Source organism: Pipistrellus kuhlii, unplaced genomic scaffold, assembly GCF_014108245.1.
Source record: "Pipistrellus kuhlii isolate mPipKuh1 unplaced genomic scaffold, mPipKuh1.p scaffold_m20_p_3, whole genome shotgun sequence".
In the NCBI taxonomy this organism is placed as follows: domain Eukaryota; kingdom Metazoa; phylum Chordata; class Mammalia; order Chiroptera; family Vespertilionidae; genus Pipistrellus; species Pipistrellus kuhlii.
In genome coordinates this window covers 38,199,691-38,215,182 of record NW_023425529.1, presented here as the reverse complement: position 1 = coordinate 38,215,182, position 15,492 = coordinate 38,199,691, and the positions used below count along the sequence as shown (strand labels likewise).

Sequence of the window (15,492 nt, the reverse complement as noted above, 5' to 3'; positions counted from 1 at the left end):
GTTATCGTGGTGAAGAATTACGCCCTTCTGATTAATCAGCGCAGGTTCTTTTTCTCTTAAAGCTTGGGCTAACCTTTCCAATTGGGCACTATACACTGCACTTGTAATGATTTGGTTAGATGGTAAAAGTTCATAATGAAGAATTCCTTTAAAATTCCACCAAACACACAACATCACTTTTTTCGCATGCAAGTCAGGTTTTGGCGTGGGCTGCGGAGCCTCATTTTTGTCCAACCATTGAGGCCGCCTTTTCAAATTAACATACAGCACCCATTGTTCATCTCCGGTAACAATTTGCTCTAAAAATGGCAAACGGTTTTGACGAGAGAGGAGCGAACTGCAAATTGTGACTCTTTGATTACGGTTGTTGTCCGTCAACTCTGAGGAACCCATTTTCCAAACTTTTGGACTTTGCCAAGTGCACACAATTGATTGGAAATTGTTTTTTGTGAACAATTTAAAGTTGTCGCAAGCTCTTGTTGGGTAATTTGAGGATTTTGCACCAAAAGAGCTTGAAGAGCTTCTTGATCAAAATTGGACACACGGCCTCGACCACTCTTGTCATCTAACGAAAAATTTCCTTCGCGAAATTTCTCAAACCAACGCTGGCATTTTCTGGCGCTAACTGCATCTTGACCAAGAGCACTACAGATGTTTTTGCAGCCTCACTTGCTTTTCTTCCTAATTGGAACTCATAAAGCATGCAGTGCCAAATATGCTCTTCATCAGCCATCTTCTTAGCCCTAGTTTTGCAACAAAAACCAAACCAAACACAAACTTTTTCAAGCAAAACTTGTTAATTGCACTTCACACATTCTGTAGATACCACGTGTTTGAAGGTTATGTCAATACAAGTCAACACCAAGCAAGATTTTAAAAGAATGTTTAAAAACGACATTAATTATTACTAGACCCGATATATCTGTACATTTTGAAAACATTTCTTCTTGAGATTTTTAATGTTCAGTGCTGGTCTACTGAAAAACTTAACTCTATTAACTATGAAAAAGAGAAACAAAGAATGTGTTTTATGTCATGCTTGGCCCATGTTATGGTAATGGCAGCAGTAATGCAAATGAGACAACCCCAAGAGGAGGGAGAAACCCCAAGTAACCCCATGGGGCTCCTTATACTGACAAACTCTCTCCAGAATGTCCTCATCCAGAACATCTTTCTACTAAAAAAGGTTAGAAGGTTCTAGGTTTGTTTACCAAGGAGTGTTGCATTCATTTATTCTGGCACCAGCAAAGGAACAGTTACTAACTACATAGCTAGTAGGCCCTGGTAATATTGAGTAAAACAAAGCATGGTGTCTTCTCTCAACTCACAGTGAAAGAACAAGGTAGGAAATCCACATAAATACCCTTCCACAGTATAGCTGGGTATAAAAGACCAAACAGTAAATCTCTTTTTCTCATTGGACAGGAGAGAATGACAGTTTCCCTGACACAATCCCAGGTGATTCAGCACTGGGCCAACACTGTTGCTTGCCTAGTTCGGAACCTCATTGTGATCAGTAGATTTTTGGTAGATCCTAAAAAATCTGACATATTTTTAGGTAAGACCCTGTGTGTACATTGATCTAAAACAGCCCTAAACAAGATTATTAATATCCAACCTGCATTTGGACCTGAGAATACTGACTGTTCCAGTCTACTGGTGAGAGTACTCTTGTTACTTGCTGAACCTCCAACATCTGAAGGTTCTACTTCTCTGTGACTCTTCTTTTGTTTTTGTTTTTTTGTAGATGAACTGGTCAATGTATTTTTTTATATTTTATTGATTTTTATCTTTGTACCATTGCCCCCCCTCCCCGTCCCATACATGCCCTCCCTCCCCAGAGTTTTGAGTCCATTGGTTGTACTTATATCATGTATACAAGTCCTTTGGTTGATCTCTTATCTCCTCCAGAACTTCCTAACCTCCCCTGTGTAATTTGACAGTCTGCTTGTTGCTGTACTGTCTCTATATCTATTTTTTGGTTCTTCAGTTTATAATGTTCTTTATCACCCATAAATAAGTGAGGTCATGCGGTGTTTCTCTTTCATTGACTGGTTTATTTCACTCAGCATGATTCTGTGCCTCTTCTTGACCTCTGGTTTCTTCAAGAGCCTAATTAGGTCCAACTTCGTCCATAGTCACTTTCATGACCACCCCAATCACAGACAGTGTGAGATAATTAAATTTTTGGTTGCAAACCATCTCATGTTATCTGCCATTCATTGCAGTTATGAGTTTTGACTTGCCAAATCATTTGCATGGTTCTTGAGGGCTGGGATCATGATTCTTGTTTTCTCTGGCCTCTACAATACTACTAGGAGTTTATGGAATGTTTGCTTAAAATATTGCTAATTCTGAACTACATCAAACAATAGAATGGGTTTAAGGAAGACTGGCAGAGAGCAACATTTATTTTTCAAAATTTACGGATCTAAATTAAAAATGTTACACTAAGCATATCTTCCACACTTAAGTGCAACAAGCATCAAAGCATTTCAACTTTCAATACAATTAATGTACCCACCCCTTCTGCTAAAGAGACTGCATTAACAAAGGGAGCTCTGGCCAGCACTGGACAATGTAGAAACAGGATATTCTGAAAACAAGAGCTGGGTTTATGAAAACAGCATTGCCGGGGGGAATTAATTCTGCATGAGAGTGAGAATAGCAGTCTTACTGGTCTGAGCCCAAAAAGAAACTGCCCTTCCCAGTGCTCAGAAAACTAAGGGAGGTGGCTTATTTTTGTTCAGTGACTCATGAAATAAGCAAGGATTTACTTTCACTTAGATAACGGTAAAAGAGTTGCCCTGTAGAGAACATTAGTGAATTAGTTACCAGCAAATTTGGTTTGAAAATCAATCAGTTGTGAGTTTCCAACAGTGACTAATGTACCACAAAATTGAGTTTGTGTATTGCCCATCTCAGAACCAGATGTGAGCCATAGTGAATCATGAGTATTAAGCAAACCAGCTATACTTTGGTGACACTGAGCCTGTGTTTGCTCCCCCATTCAGAATGAAAAAAGCGGATGCACAGTTATGATGGGAGTGATTTAATGAAGAATTACAACTATTCTTATATAATTGTCACCTGAAGAGTATACCTTAATTCTAATGGGCAGGTTTTGATCAAAGCACATAAAAACATGCACACTTTTTTAAAAAATGACTTTTATGCCAGCAAAAACATTCTCATAGCAGTATTTTACTCAGAAATATTTGCATTGTAGTCACTTTTTAAATACTCACAGAATGAAGATAAATACCTAAATGTTATTGAAAGAACAAGGAAATAACAAGAATGAAGTATCAGGGATTTTAAGTAGGTTGAGTCATTGAAATATTTGTTGTTTTGTTAACATCAAATACTTGCATTTTTAGTTTACAGAAGATGGTGACAGTGGGGGCATGAATCATTAGAAAGAATGGAAAGATATGCCAACATGTCCCACACTGCCAAAATGGATCAAGTCATGAACCTTGGTTAAATGTTGCTTTCTCTTTTCTAGGACTTATTGTTTCTATTTTAAATTTGTGCATTTATGCAGTTATACATGAACTCAGGTGAAAGTATGGCTTATACTTTAAAAACTAAGTAAGTATAACTGAGGATTCATGGCTCAGGGGAGTATTCCATTCAACCAATACAATTTCAAATTGAGGGAGAATAAACCATTCGACCAATAACTGTTACACAGAAAAACTATGCAGTATTTCCAAGTCCTAATTAAAGGGCATTTTCTGTTAAAGATTCAAAAATCCAAGGATTGTTTTGGAGCTCAATGTTGCTATTCTGGGTTTTAGCAATTAAAGAAAGGTCTATAATGCCATTTAAGCAATTTAAGACCAACTTATTTAATTATTTTTCTTTAAATTTCACTTATCTATATGAAATGAGGAAAATAAGTTAATATAAAAGCTTTCAGGGTCAATATGAGGATGATGTTGCATCACTGTAGTTAGATACCCCACATGATTTTAGTAGACTTTCTAGTTGTAGGTAGAACACAGAATTTGTGGCTAAAGAAATTATTACCAAGATAATTTCTAAAGTACTGAAAATAATCATTTATAAATATTTTTCAGAAAAAGTAATTCTTAAGCATTATAAATCTTCTTATCAGTTAATCACAAGGTCAAAATACTTTTAACTAATATTTTATCATTTTCAATAAATTACTCTATCTGAAGACATTTACAGAAATATTATAGAGTATGGTAGATTGAAAGTCCTCACTAACGTAATTAATTAAACAGGAATGTATTCAATACCTCCTGTGTGGCAGGCATGTGCTAAGTCTTAGCATGGTAAGTAAGAGGCTATTCCTGCTCCCAAGTAATGTGATACAGGCAGAAATATGTAGAGAACTTCATCACCATTTTGACTATAATACATTTCTTTAAACATTTAAAGGTATTTTAACTTAAACCCTTATCAACTCTTTATTCTCCATCTTTCTACTGAGAAATGAGAATTACATACATAGTAAATATTCACTACAGAATTTAACATAAGAGGCTTTAATGCAATACTTGTGCAGCAAATAATTTTTAATGACTGCTTTTAAAAATAAAAAGACATACTCTGCAGAAGACAAATCAGTAAGTAGTCAAACCAGTACATTTATTTAAATTCTTCCTAGAGAATATTCACTTTTAAATATAGATGTCCTTTTATCTTTTGACTATGCTCACTGTTCCAACTACTGGGGCTTTTATTCACACCTTGATTGAGTATGAGTCTGGCTTCTATTCGTGACATTCAAGAAAACCATTCTTGCCAAGTCACCATTCATGGTCCTCTTAGAATTAAAACCCATGAACACCTTGCATTTTCATCTTATTTGGTATATTTACAGCTTTAGACTATTGACATTATATGTCTCCTGATACATGCTCATCTCTGGCATCTATGACATACACCTTTCATTCTTTTTGTTCCTCTTTCTCTGTCTTCTTTGTAGATGCCTCTTCTGCCTATTCCCAATTAAAAGAACTTTATAGGTTTGACCTCAGTAGACCTTTTAATCTCACTCTACACCCACTCATAGTCCTTAATATACCATATGCATATAGGTAACAACATCTATATGAGAGCAAAAATATAAACCAAAATAATTTTAATTATATTTCCATGGCATACTTCTATTCCCTCATTCCTCAGTACCATATCCATATTAAAAAAATAATTATTAGGTATTTATATAAGCACATCACCTCAATACATTCAAGTCACTATGCCATCTGAAGCTTCCTCCTCCATCAGCATTTCCTATCTCATTGAATAGTATAACCTGTTCTATTGCTCAAGCCTACACACTCAATGGTAGCCTTGACTTTTGCCTCTCCTCACTCCACATACCCTAACTACTAGCCATGTTTCTCCCCATTTGGTTTCTGCTTATCCTGAAAATATACTTCGGCTCTAGTTCTTTTACACAATTTTCCCTGAGCTCACTTAGAACTACATCACTTAGAACTACTTAGAACTTAGTACCTATGGGTCAAGCAGGAAGTAGAAAGAGTGAGTATAGTCAGAAGGTGAGAGAGAAGGTCAAAGAGACATCTATATTTGGAAATGAATATTCCATACCCATTACTGGTATTACCTCTTCCCTTTTTCCTCTTTCAAAGTTGAGTTTTCAGAACCATGGAGAGCACCTGGTGCAGTGTTACTACAAGCATAATACCAGTTAAAATAGTAGTAATTAATACAATAGTAAGTAATGAAGACAGGATTGAAAGCTACACAGATGGCTCAAGAGTCTGTGTTTCTAAACCACTATTTCACATTGTTCTCACAACTTAAATATTTACTTAAATAAGTTAATAAAATCAAGGTTCATTCAGCAAAATTAAGTCTAGAAGGGCATAGGATTATGTTAATATAGGTCTGAGAGTTAAATTTCTCAGGAATAAATAAATATTTTACCTCTTAATGAAAATCTCCAAATGATATGACAACACAGTAAACTAGTTGAAGTACATTCTTGGATCTTTGTGCTTAGATGTAGCCAGACTTACATTGGACCCTTTGGGCTGTGTAGTGTTTAAAGTTAATGTGAATGATTCAGTGGGTATAGCTATCTGATTTGGACTAAAACCATTCTGCTTTTTCTTAGCCATAGAGGCAGCTATTAATCAAGCATAGATAACTACTTAAAGAGATGTGTTGAGATGGAAGGAAGGATATAGGCAAGTAGACAAAATTCACCCAGAGGAAATATATGAGCTAATTTCTTATTTGGGAAGTGAGGCGAAAAACTCTCATGAATTATTGTCTAGTGTAAAAATTTTTCTCATAATAATGATGGATTTATATAGGGCATATTAAATGATAATATTGGATTAGAAAGTAGACTATTATAAACCAGAAAATGGGTAATACTTTTGTAGTTAAAACTGTAGAGTCACAGAATCTTCATGTTCGATTAAAAATTAGGAGTGATGTGTGTGTGTTTTTTTTTCTCATTTAATGTGAAAATATACCTATAGCCTGAAAGATTACCTAGCCTTTGCAGGAATATTCTCACTGATGGAGCGTCAGCTCTTCATGTGGGAAACTCACTCAGCATAGAGACTCCCATCAATAGAGCATCCTTCATATATGAATGTGAATCTGCTCCCATGGAACATACACTCATTTGTCCATGTCTTAGAACATTGTGCTGCCATAGTAAAATACCAGAGCCTGAGTTGCTTAAAACCAACAGAAATTTGTTTCAATTCTGGAAGCTGAGAAATCTAAGATCAAGACATGAGCATAATTTTATTTTGTGAGGATGCTTTTCCTGATTCAGAGACAGTGCCTCTCACTGTGTCCTCACAAGGTGGAAAGGGCTACAGATCTCGCTGAAGGGCACTGATCCCATCCATGAGGGCTCCACCCTCATGTGCTAGCATCACCAAAAGGACCCAACTCCTAATAACATTATATAAAGTACTGGATTTCAACATAGAAATTATGGAGGGAAAAACATTCAGGCTATAGCAATCACATTCTAGGGTAAAGCAGACAAAATGGCTCTTTGTCAGGGTTTTAATTTTGTTATAGATAGCATTACAAAGCTGGAAAGAATTGTGAATAACTAAATACACTTCTTTTGCATAAGTGCACAAGTAGTCATACATATCATAGAGCATGATGCTGGAAGAGCAATTACTGAAACACTTTTGACTGATATTGCCTCTGATTCTTAGGTCTTTTTTAATTAATTTTTTTCATTTTATCATTATTTTATTATTGCCATGTTAGTCTCCCACACCATGTATAGTAAGATAATAATCACTTATGATTAGCTCTTCACTAATCAAAGTGAAACAAATAAGTTCATTTTAATAATAACCATGGTGCCTGGCTAGGTTGGGCATTGACCTATGAACCAGGAGGTTAAGGTTTGATTCTCAGTTGGAGCACATGCCCAGGTTGTGGGCTCGATCCCAGTGGGGGACATGCAGGAGGCAGCCAATTGACGATGTTTCTCTCTCACCGATGTTTCTATCTTTCCATCCCCCTCCTTTCCTCTCTCGGAAGTCAATAAAACATATCTACACTAATAAAAGAGAAACATGCAAATTGACTGTCCCTCTGCTAAGCCCACCACCCAATCAGGAGCGAGTATACAAATTAACCCAACAAAGATGGCAGTGGCCATGGAGCTGGAGCAAGCAGGAGGCTTGGGTGGCCCCAGCAATGGAGGAAGCCAAGCTTCCCTTCCACCCTGGCCTCCACTCAAGGAGGGGTTGGGGACATTGGGCCTAAGCCAACAGGTAGACATCCCCCAAGGGGTCCCAGACTGCAGGAAGGTGCAGACAGGGTGGAAGGACTCTCCGTTACTCGCCTCAGTGCACAAATCTCATGTACCGGTCCTCTAGTAATAATAATAATAACCATGGTATTCAAAGGAGGAAAAAGACACCAGCAACTACATTTGTTTCCCAAGTAAGAGTTAAGAGATGCTCACCCAAATTATCACAGCACTACATAAAATACCTTTTTAAAAAGTCAATAATCATAAAATAAAAGATAAAAATATGAAAGATAATCATCTCGATGCATCAGAATAGAATATATATATATGGGCAACTGTATACAGTTGCACACAACAACACACTGTTAGCACTTTGTTTTCCAATCTCTCCAAGAGCATCTCATGACATCATTTCCCCAAATACTTCACCACCAAGACACCTGGATTACCATCTTGCCAGCCTCCATTGTCCTTGCCATTTGCCACCTAGCCCTTTAAATTTTTTTTTTCAGTTTTCTGTTGTGGCAGTTCTCTGCTTCCAGAGATCAATTTCTGCATGCATTAAAATGGGCTAGTTTATGTTGCAGTATCAAAAAATTCCCAAGCCTCAGTGGCTTAACATTTGTAAAGGACCATTTCTTGCTCAACTATGTGTCTACTCTGTTGTTAAAGATACTTGGCTTATTCTAGCCATTCACAGAAAATGCATGTCAAGGTCTCTAGCTAGACACAAGCTTCTAAAATTGCTATTGGAGAAAAAATTTTTTTTCTCAATGACTATTAAAGGCTTCTACTTAGATGTGACACATGCCACTTTCACTCACATTTAAACTGGTGAAAGCAAATCACATGAGCAGAGGGGACAGCAAAGTGTAATTCTGTCATGGGTTTGGATGGCAGAAAACTGGAGTGTTTGTGAAGCCTGAATGATTACTACCTCTCCCAATACCTTCTGCCAATTCATCTCCTAATCACAGAAGAGTGTCATCTCTTATTATTTAAGAGCTAACCTTTTGGAAAATATCATCCCAAGATGATTCCCATCAAAATCATAAAAATTATGTCTCTAGACATAAAGATAGGAGCTAACAAAAAAAAATCATATTACTTGCTTTGTAAGTATATGTTCTTTTACTACAGATACAAATGAAGATAGTTTGTGGAAGTCCCACTGAAAAATAAAATAGTACATGGCATTCAGCTGGGATTTAGATTCTTAGATCTTTCTTCTTTCTAATTATACAAAAGCCTGAGAAACGGGCTTTGGAAGCCAAGGTTTGTGACTATTCTTCTCTTTCCCTTTTAGGGTTTTCAAATACGGCCGCAATTTTGTCTTCTCTCAGACATAAGAGCTCATGTGCCATAGCCTCATCTTTGCACAATTACTGAAATAAACAAGAACCATTTTCTTCCTTGTAGAGACAGCTATCACTAAGAATCAAGGAAGAAAGCCACACAGTTGTGAACAAAACAGCTTCTGGCAGGCATTAATGAGTTAAAGTATTGATAGCTGCACATAAGCAAGAGGTAGCTTACTAGAACAAAATTCCAAATTGTACTGTTCACACTGCTGCACATAATCACATTCCAACTTCTGAGAGCTGCCCTTGGTAAAATTTCTTCTCCACCATAGATTTTTTGATACTCCACCATAGATTTTTCACACTAATTTCTCGTTTCTTAATTAAGGCAAAACGGAAAGAAAACATCTTTTTTGAGTGGATGACACAGTGTATAGTATGTAAACACTAGCTTTGATTTCATTTAAAACCTTGCCAATGATTTCTATAAAGTAAGTGTAGGTTGTTTTAAAAGAGATAGGTCATAAACATTTTTACTAATAAGATTTATCTCCTTTTAAATTGTGATTCTTAAAAACCCTATAGATAATTCTGTAGGGTAGAATAATTTTCCAGAATCTCACATTCTTATCTGGAACGCTTATCTAAAAATGGATTAGAGATAATCATTTGGAAATTTGCAACTTATTGTATTTTTTGTTCTTCTCTAGAGGCAGTGTAGTGTAATGATTAAAAATGGCTCCATGAGTGCCTGAGGACAGAAGCAGGAGCAGGCTGGAAGAAGTTGATGGGGGAAAGGAGGACTTTTTTCCTTTACTGTTGAAAGGAGGACTTTCAACAATTAAGGTTTTTTAAAAAATAAATAAAATAATTTTAAAAATAAAGAAAAATACACTCTGTAAAACAAACAAACAAATAAATAAATAATTAATAAAAATAAAAACTGGGGCTTCAGTCAGAGACTCATGCTTATAGTAACAGCACCTACCTTATGTGTCAGAAATAAATGAGCAAATATATAGAATGTTAAGTACTTATCACAGTGCCTGTAGCAAAATGTGCCTTTAATAAACATTTGCCACTAATATTAAAAGCATATTACTTACATAAGATATATGGGAAACTTTTTAGGCAGGAAAACATTTGGAGGTTAAATGCATCATAAAAATAGACCACATTTGACTCATAGACTCAGATGTGAATAAATACCTATAAAATATTTATTGTTACATTATTATTTTTTAAATTTAATAAATCTTTATTGTCGAGATTATTATAGTTGTTCCTCTTTTTTTCCCCCCTAGCTCCCCTCCACCGGGTTCCTACCCCATCTCTACTCTTACCTCCCCATTACTGTCCCCATCCATAGGTGTATGATTTTTATTCAGTCTCTTCCCACACCCCTAACTCCCCTTTTTCCCTAAGAATTGTCAGTCCACTTCCTTTCTATGCCCCTGATTCTATAATATTATATTCACCAGTTTATTCTGTTCATCAGATTTTTTATTCTCTTGGTTTTTAGATTCACTTGTTGATAGATATGTATTTGTTCATAATTTTTATCTTTATCTTTTTCTTCTTCTTCCTCTTCTTAAAGAATACCTTTTAGCAATTCATATAATACAAATTTAGTGGTAATGAACTCCTTTAGCTTTTTCTTATCTGTGAAGCTCTTTATCTGACCTTCAATTCTGAAAGATAGCTTTGCTGGGTAGATTAATCTTGGTTGTTGGTTCTTGCTATTCATCACTTTGAATATTTCTTGCCACTCCTATCTGACCTGCATAATTGAGAAATCTGAGGACAATCATATGGGGGCTCCCTTGTTTTTCTCTTGCTGCTTTTAATATGCTCTCTATGTCTTTTGCTCTTCGCATTTTAATTATGATGTGTGTAGGTGTGGTCCTCTTTGGATTCCTCTTGTTTGGGCTTCTGTGCACTTCCTGGACTTGTAAATCTATTTCTTTCACCAGGTAGGGGAAGTTTTTAGTCACTATTTCTTCAAATCGGTTTTCAGTATTTTTCTCTATCTCTTCTTTTGGAACCCCCATAATTCTGATCTTGGTATGTTTGAAGTTGTTCCAGAGGCTTTTTCCTTTTTTCTAGTTGGGTGTTTTGTTTCTTTGTATTTCATATCTTTGACTTGGTTCTTGAAATCCTCTTGTCTGCTTTTAGGTCTCTATATAATATTTTTATTTCAGTCAGTGTATGCTTAATTTCTAGTTAATACTTTTTCATATCTTCAAGGATCTTGTTAAATTTATTGGCCGTTTCTTTTTCTTTTTTTTAAATATATTTTATTGATTTTGTACAGAGAGGAAGGGAGAGAGATAGAGAGTTAGAAACATCGATGCGAGAGAGTCATTGATCAGCTGCCTCTTGCACACCCCCTACTGGGGATATGCCCGCAACCAAGGTACATGCCCTTGACCGGAATCGAACCCGGGACCCTTCAGTCCCCAAGCCGACGCTCTATCCATTGAGCCAAACCGGTCTCAGCTTGTTAAATTTATTGGCCTTTTCTAAAAAATTCTTGAAAAACCTTATAACCGTAGTTTTGAACTTTATATCCATTCATTTACTTTCCTCCATTTCCTTCATTTGTGGCCTGCCTCTTTGTCTCCACATTTTGGCTGCCTCCCTGAGTTGATGTAGTAGCTTTGTGTGCTAGTTGTCTTAGCAGGGCCCAGTGGCTCAGCCTCCCCAGTTACCTGAGGTGGACACTCTTGGTATGCCCCTTTGTGGGCTATGTGTGCAGTCTTGTTATAGTTAAGCCTAGATTGTTGTTAGTATCACTGGGGGAAGTTGACCTCCAGGCCAATTGGCTGTGAGGATCAGCTGTGTCTCCAGTGGGAGAGCTTTTGTGCTCAGCTTGGATGGGGCAGAGTCTCAGAGCTGAGCAGACAGCCTTGATTTTCCATCACCCACACCCTATGAGGCCCATGTCTCAGTGTCCTGCAGCAATAGATTCATGAACCTCTGAGAGAAGGCTGCCCTGAGTTTCTCCCACTGCCAGACAGTCCAGTTTCTCCCCGAATGAGTCTGGGTACCCAAAGTCTCACCCAGAACTAGATTTCAGTGCAGTCAGAAGGTTTTGTTTCCCTCCTGAATGAAAAACCTAGCTGCACATTTGCTGCAGCCCTTTCAGAGCACCATGAGTAAGCCAGCCACCTATTTAGCCACCCACCCTTTTCACACATGTGGATCTCCGCACCTGTCCTCCACAGCTCCTCTGGGTCTCAGTGTCCTTTTATCTTTTTTTATAGTTGTAGAATTTCCATTCAGGCAGGTTTCCAGTGGTTCTGGACCATGTCTGCTCTGTCTTTCAGTTGCAGTTTTGAAATTATTGTGTAAGGCAACATTATAGGTGTTTATCTATGCTGCCATTTTGGTTTCTCCCTTATTTTTACATTATTAAAAAATCTACTTTTATTTACCTGCTAAGAAATAAGTTTAAAATGCTTTCTATGTCTAGCAACATTTAATGATTAGTGCAAAAGCACAAAGATATCTTAGAGAGTGCTTTTTCCAAGTACTCAGTAACTATGATTTTTCTAGTTTACACATAAAACATTCTATGCCCCCAAATTAAATCCAAAAATAAGCAGATTTTGCCTTCATTTCAAAAGGCAGGTGGAGAGGATGGAATTTACCAGGCTCAAGGCATCATTAATTACACTCTTCTGCATGTCAGTGTACATAACTTCTCATAATCAGGTTGAGTCCCTGCGCTTGGACAGTGGCACACAGCCAGGAGAAGATGCCTTCTTGCTCTCTCCACATTCCTATCTTTTCTGTCTAACCTTGTTCAGATACTCATAAATAACAGTGATGCCACTAAAAAAAATCACAACAAAGTTCTATCAGACATAAATTGTTTTTTAAATTGCAATGATTGGGCTGGGGATCTAAAGGAAATTTTGTCATAAGAAATGCCAATGAGCCAGATGTGATTGGTAAAGAGGTTCCTTTTCTGTATAACTTCTTCAAAGTAAATTATATCATGTCAAATATACTGGAAATTTAGCATTTACTGAAGTCTTTATTAATATCATAATTCATTGATAAAAACCACATCTTGTTTTTGCTCAGTCAAAATCCCACTTACCTCTACTAAAATCTATGCATCACCATATTATCAAAACATATATATTGTAAATGTGTATATGTAAAAATTTGTAAGCGGAAATTCATAGAATAATTATAATGATTGGTTTTAATCATTTTAATGGAACATAGTACACATTTATAATGTCTCTCCACATAGAATTCTATATATCTAAAGTAAATATCTAATCCAAGTTACTTAGTAAATGAGACAAGGTATAAATCAATAAATTAAATAATCTCTTACCAGAATAAAATGATCCTAACCTTTCCTTTCTTCCAGAAAGCTCTCGCAGATTTCCCCCAATCAGGATAGGGTTTGTCCTGAAGCATCATATCAGTGACCTGAAGCAATCAAAGAAACTTATTTAGCACTGTCAGAAATTTACATCCAGAGGTAAATCTGTAAATAATTTATATTTTATTGAAAATTAAAAATGTATGTATTTTAACATTGGAACATATGCAAAGATAAAAATTAGAAGAATATGCTTTCTTTAGTTCATATCCTTTACATAAAAATGAGCATATTTAAGGTCATTCAACATGTCAAATATTGAGATTATTTTTTAAACATCAGTCAAGATTACCTTATAAAAGAAGACATTATTAAAATATTAATAAACTATCTATGGAAACAAAATATATAATAAAGTATCATATTCTTTCTAAGTTAGCTAAACAAAAACTATTTCCAGACAAAATATTATCTTTCCCTCTCTCCCTTTTTTTCTTCAATGATTTATGAAATATGGTACTTGGATAAAGTTTTAAGGCACATTTAATCCAATTACCTAGCAAGTCTCCACGTCTATACAATTAGCAATTCTATTCCTTCTTCCAAAAATGTTCTACCTTTTCCATCTGCACTTGTTTTGCCAGTCTTCAGAGGCCTATATACAGTCATGTTACCATTGTAATGTCTTCATTTTCCCCTCCAACTAAAGTTCTTGACCCTTTTCATGTTGCATATCACTTTCCACCATCTCTTTTACTTACTTATGCACATTTTTCTCTCCACTAGGCTTTGAAATACTTGAACTTGAATATTTACCTTTGTATCCTTTCCTAATGATCTTTTATATAAAAGACTAAAATATTATTCAAAGAAGAAATGACAAAAATGTACAAGCATATAAATGCTTGCTTTTAAAAAATGCATTAGCAAAGTAAATTGTTCACTGTCAAATCCCTTATTAATAGTTTCAGCAAGTGTCCAAAGAATAATATGTAGATGTCATAAAAAGCAGCTTTAAAAAACTGGGAGAATGAAAAATGAATTTCTTCCTTCTAATAAAGAGACATGTTAGCTTATGTGCACATACACACACACACAAACGCTTTTTTTCTTTTCCCAGAAAATATACCTTTCTTTTGAGAGAAGAGAACATTATTTAATTAATTATGGTTTTATTTAATAACCTCAAATCCAAAAGAGCAAGATAGATCAATGTTAAGAATTTTGATAAAGAATGGAATACACTCAATAGAGTAACAAAGAAGTTTCATTATCCATTGAAATTTTTTTCTTTTGCTCTTAATAAAGCCTTAACATTACATGTAAATGTAACTTCCAGCAATGACCTAACCTGGAATGGGTGAGATTTAATAACTTGTGATGAGAGATGGTGATCCAGTGGGGAGTTTCTCTGGATCAGTGGCCTCTTCAATATTACTGGCCTCCCTGCAGAAGGTTTATTGATTCTTAAGCAAGCCCATCTTGTGCAACACAACATCCCGGAAATGTTCTTGAAAATCTTCACTGACATGCTAAAGCCGCACATGCTCACTTAGGATGCAATCAGAACAGTGGGTAAAGATCCCAGACTCTAGGTCCCATGTGATCTTAATTTTTCTCTATATTCTTTCTCATGTCATTTCTAGGACTAGAACTCCCCCACTTCCCCTGGATGGTAGAAATCAAAGCAAGTTCATTGATCTTCATTGAACAACACTGCAGATCTATGACAGCTCTGTCTGATTTAGGACCCACAGTAATTTTGTGTGATATGATTTCATTGTTGAAAAGGTTCAACAATCATAACTGGTTTTAATTTAAATTCTCAATTTCTTAAAACTATTAATTACTTTGATAAGTGTACATGCAACTGATATTAAGAATTCAAAAAGGAAAAAAAAAACACTTGTTAGCTTATTTTTAAAAGAAAACTCATTTTCTTCATGACTTATTAGAATTATGACTTTATTTTCTCACCCATGAATTGTATCTTCAATTTTAAAAATCGTGACATTTATCAAAATAAACAAAGGGAAGATGATAGAATAAAAATTAACCATGAGTCAAGTGAGTTACATTGTTACTAAAAAAGACTA

At 35.8% G+C, this 15,492-nt stretch overlaps 1 protein-coding gene across 2 annotated transcripts in view; it reads right to left on the bottom strand.

Moving 5' to 3' along the window:
* Positions 1-15,492, bottom strand: part of TMEM117 (transmembrane protein 117) — a 411,244-nt gene that overhangs the window by 127,483 nt on the left and 268,269 nt on the right. For both annotated transcript variants that reach the window (XM_036457197.2, XM_036457196.2), the window contains exon 5: positions 13,406-13,503. In XM_036457197.2, the coding sequence (XP_036313090.1) occupies positions 13,406-13,503 (98 nt within the window). The remainder of the gene's footprint in view (positions 1-13,405; positions 13,504-15,492) is intronic.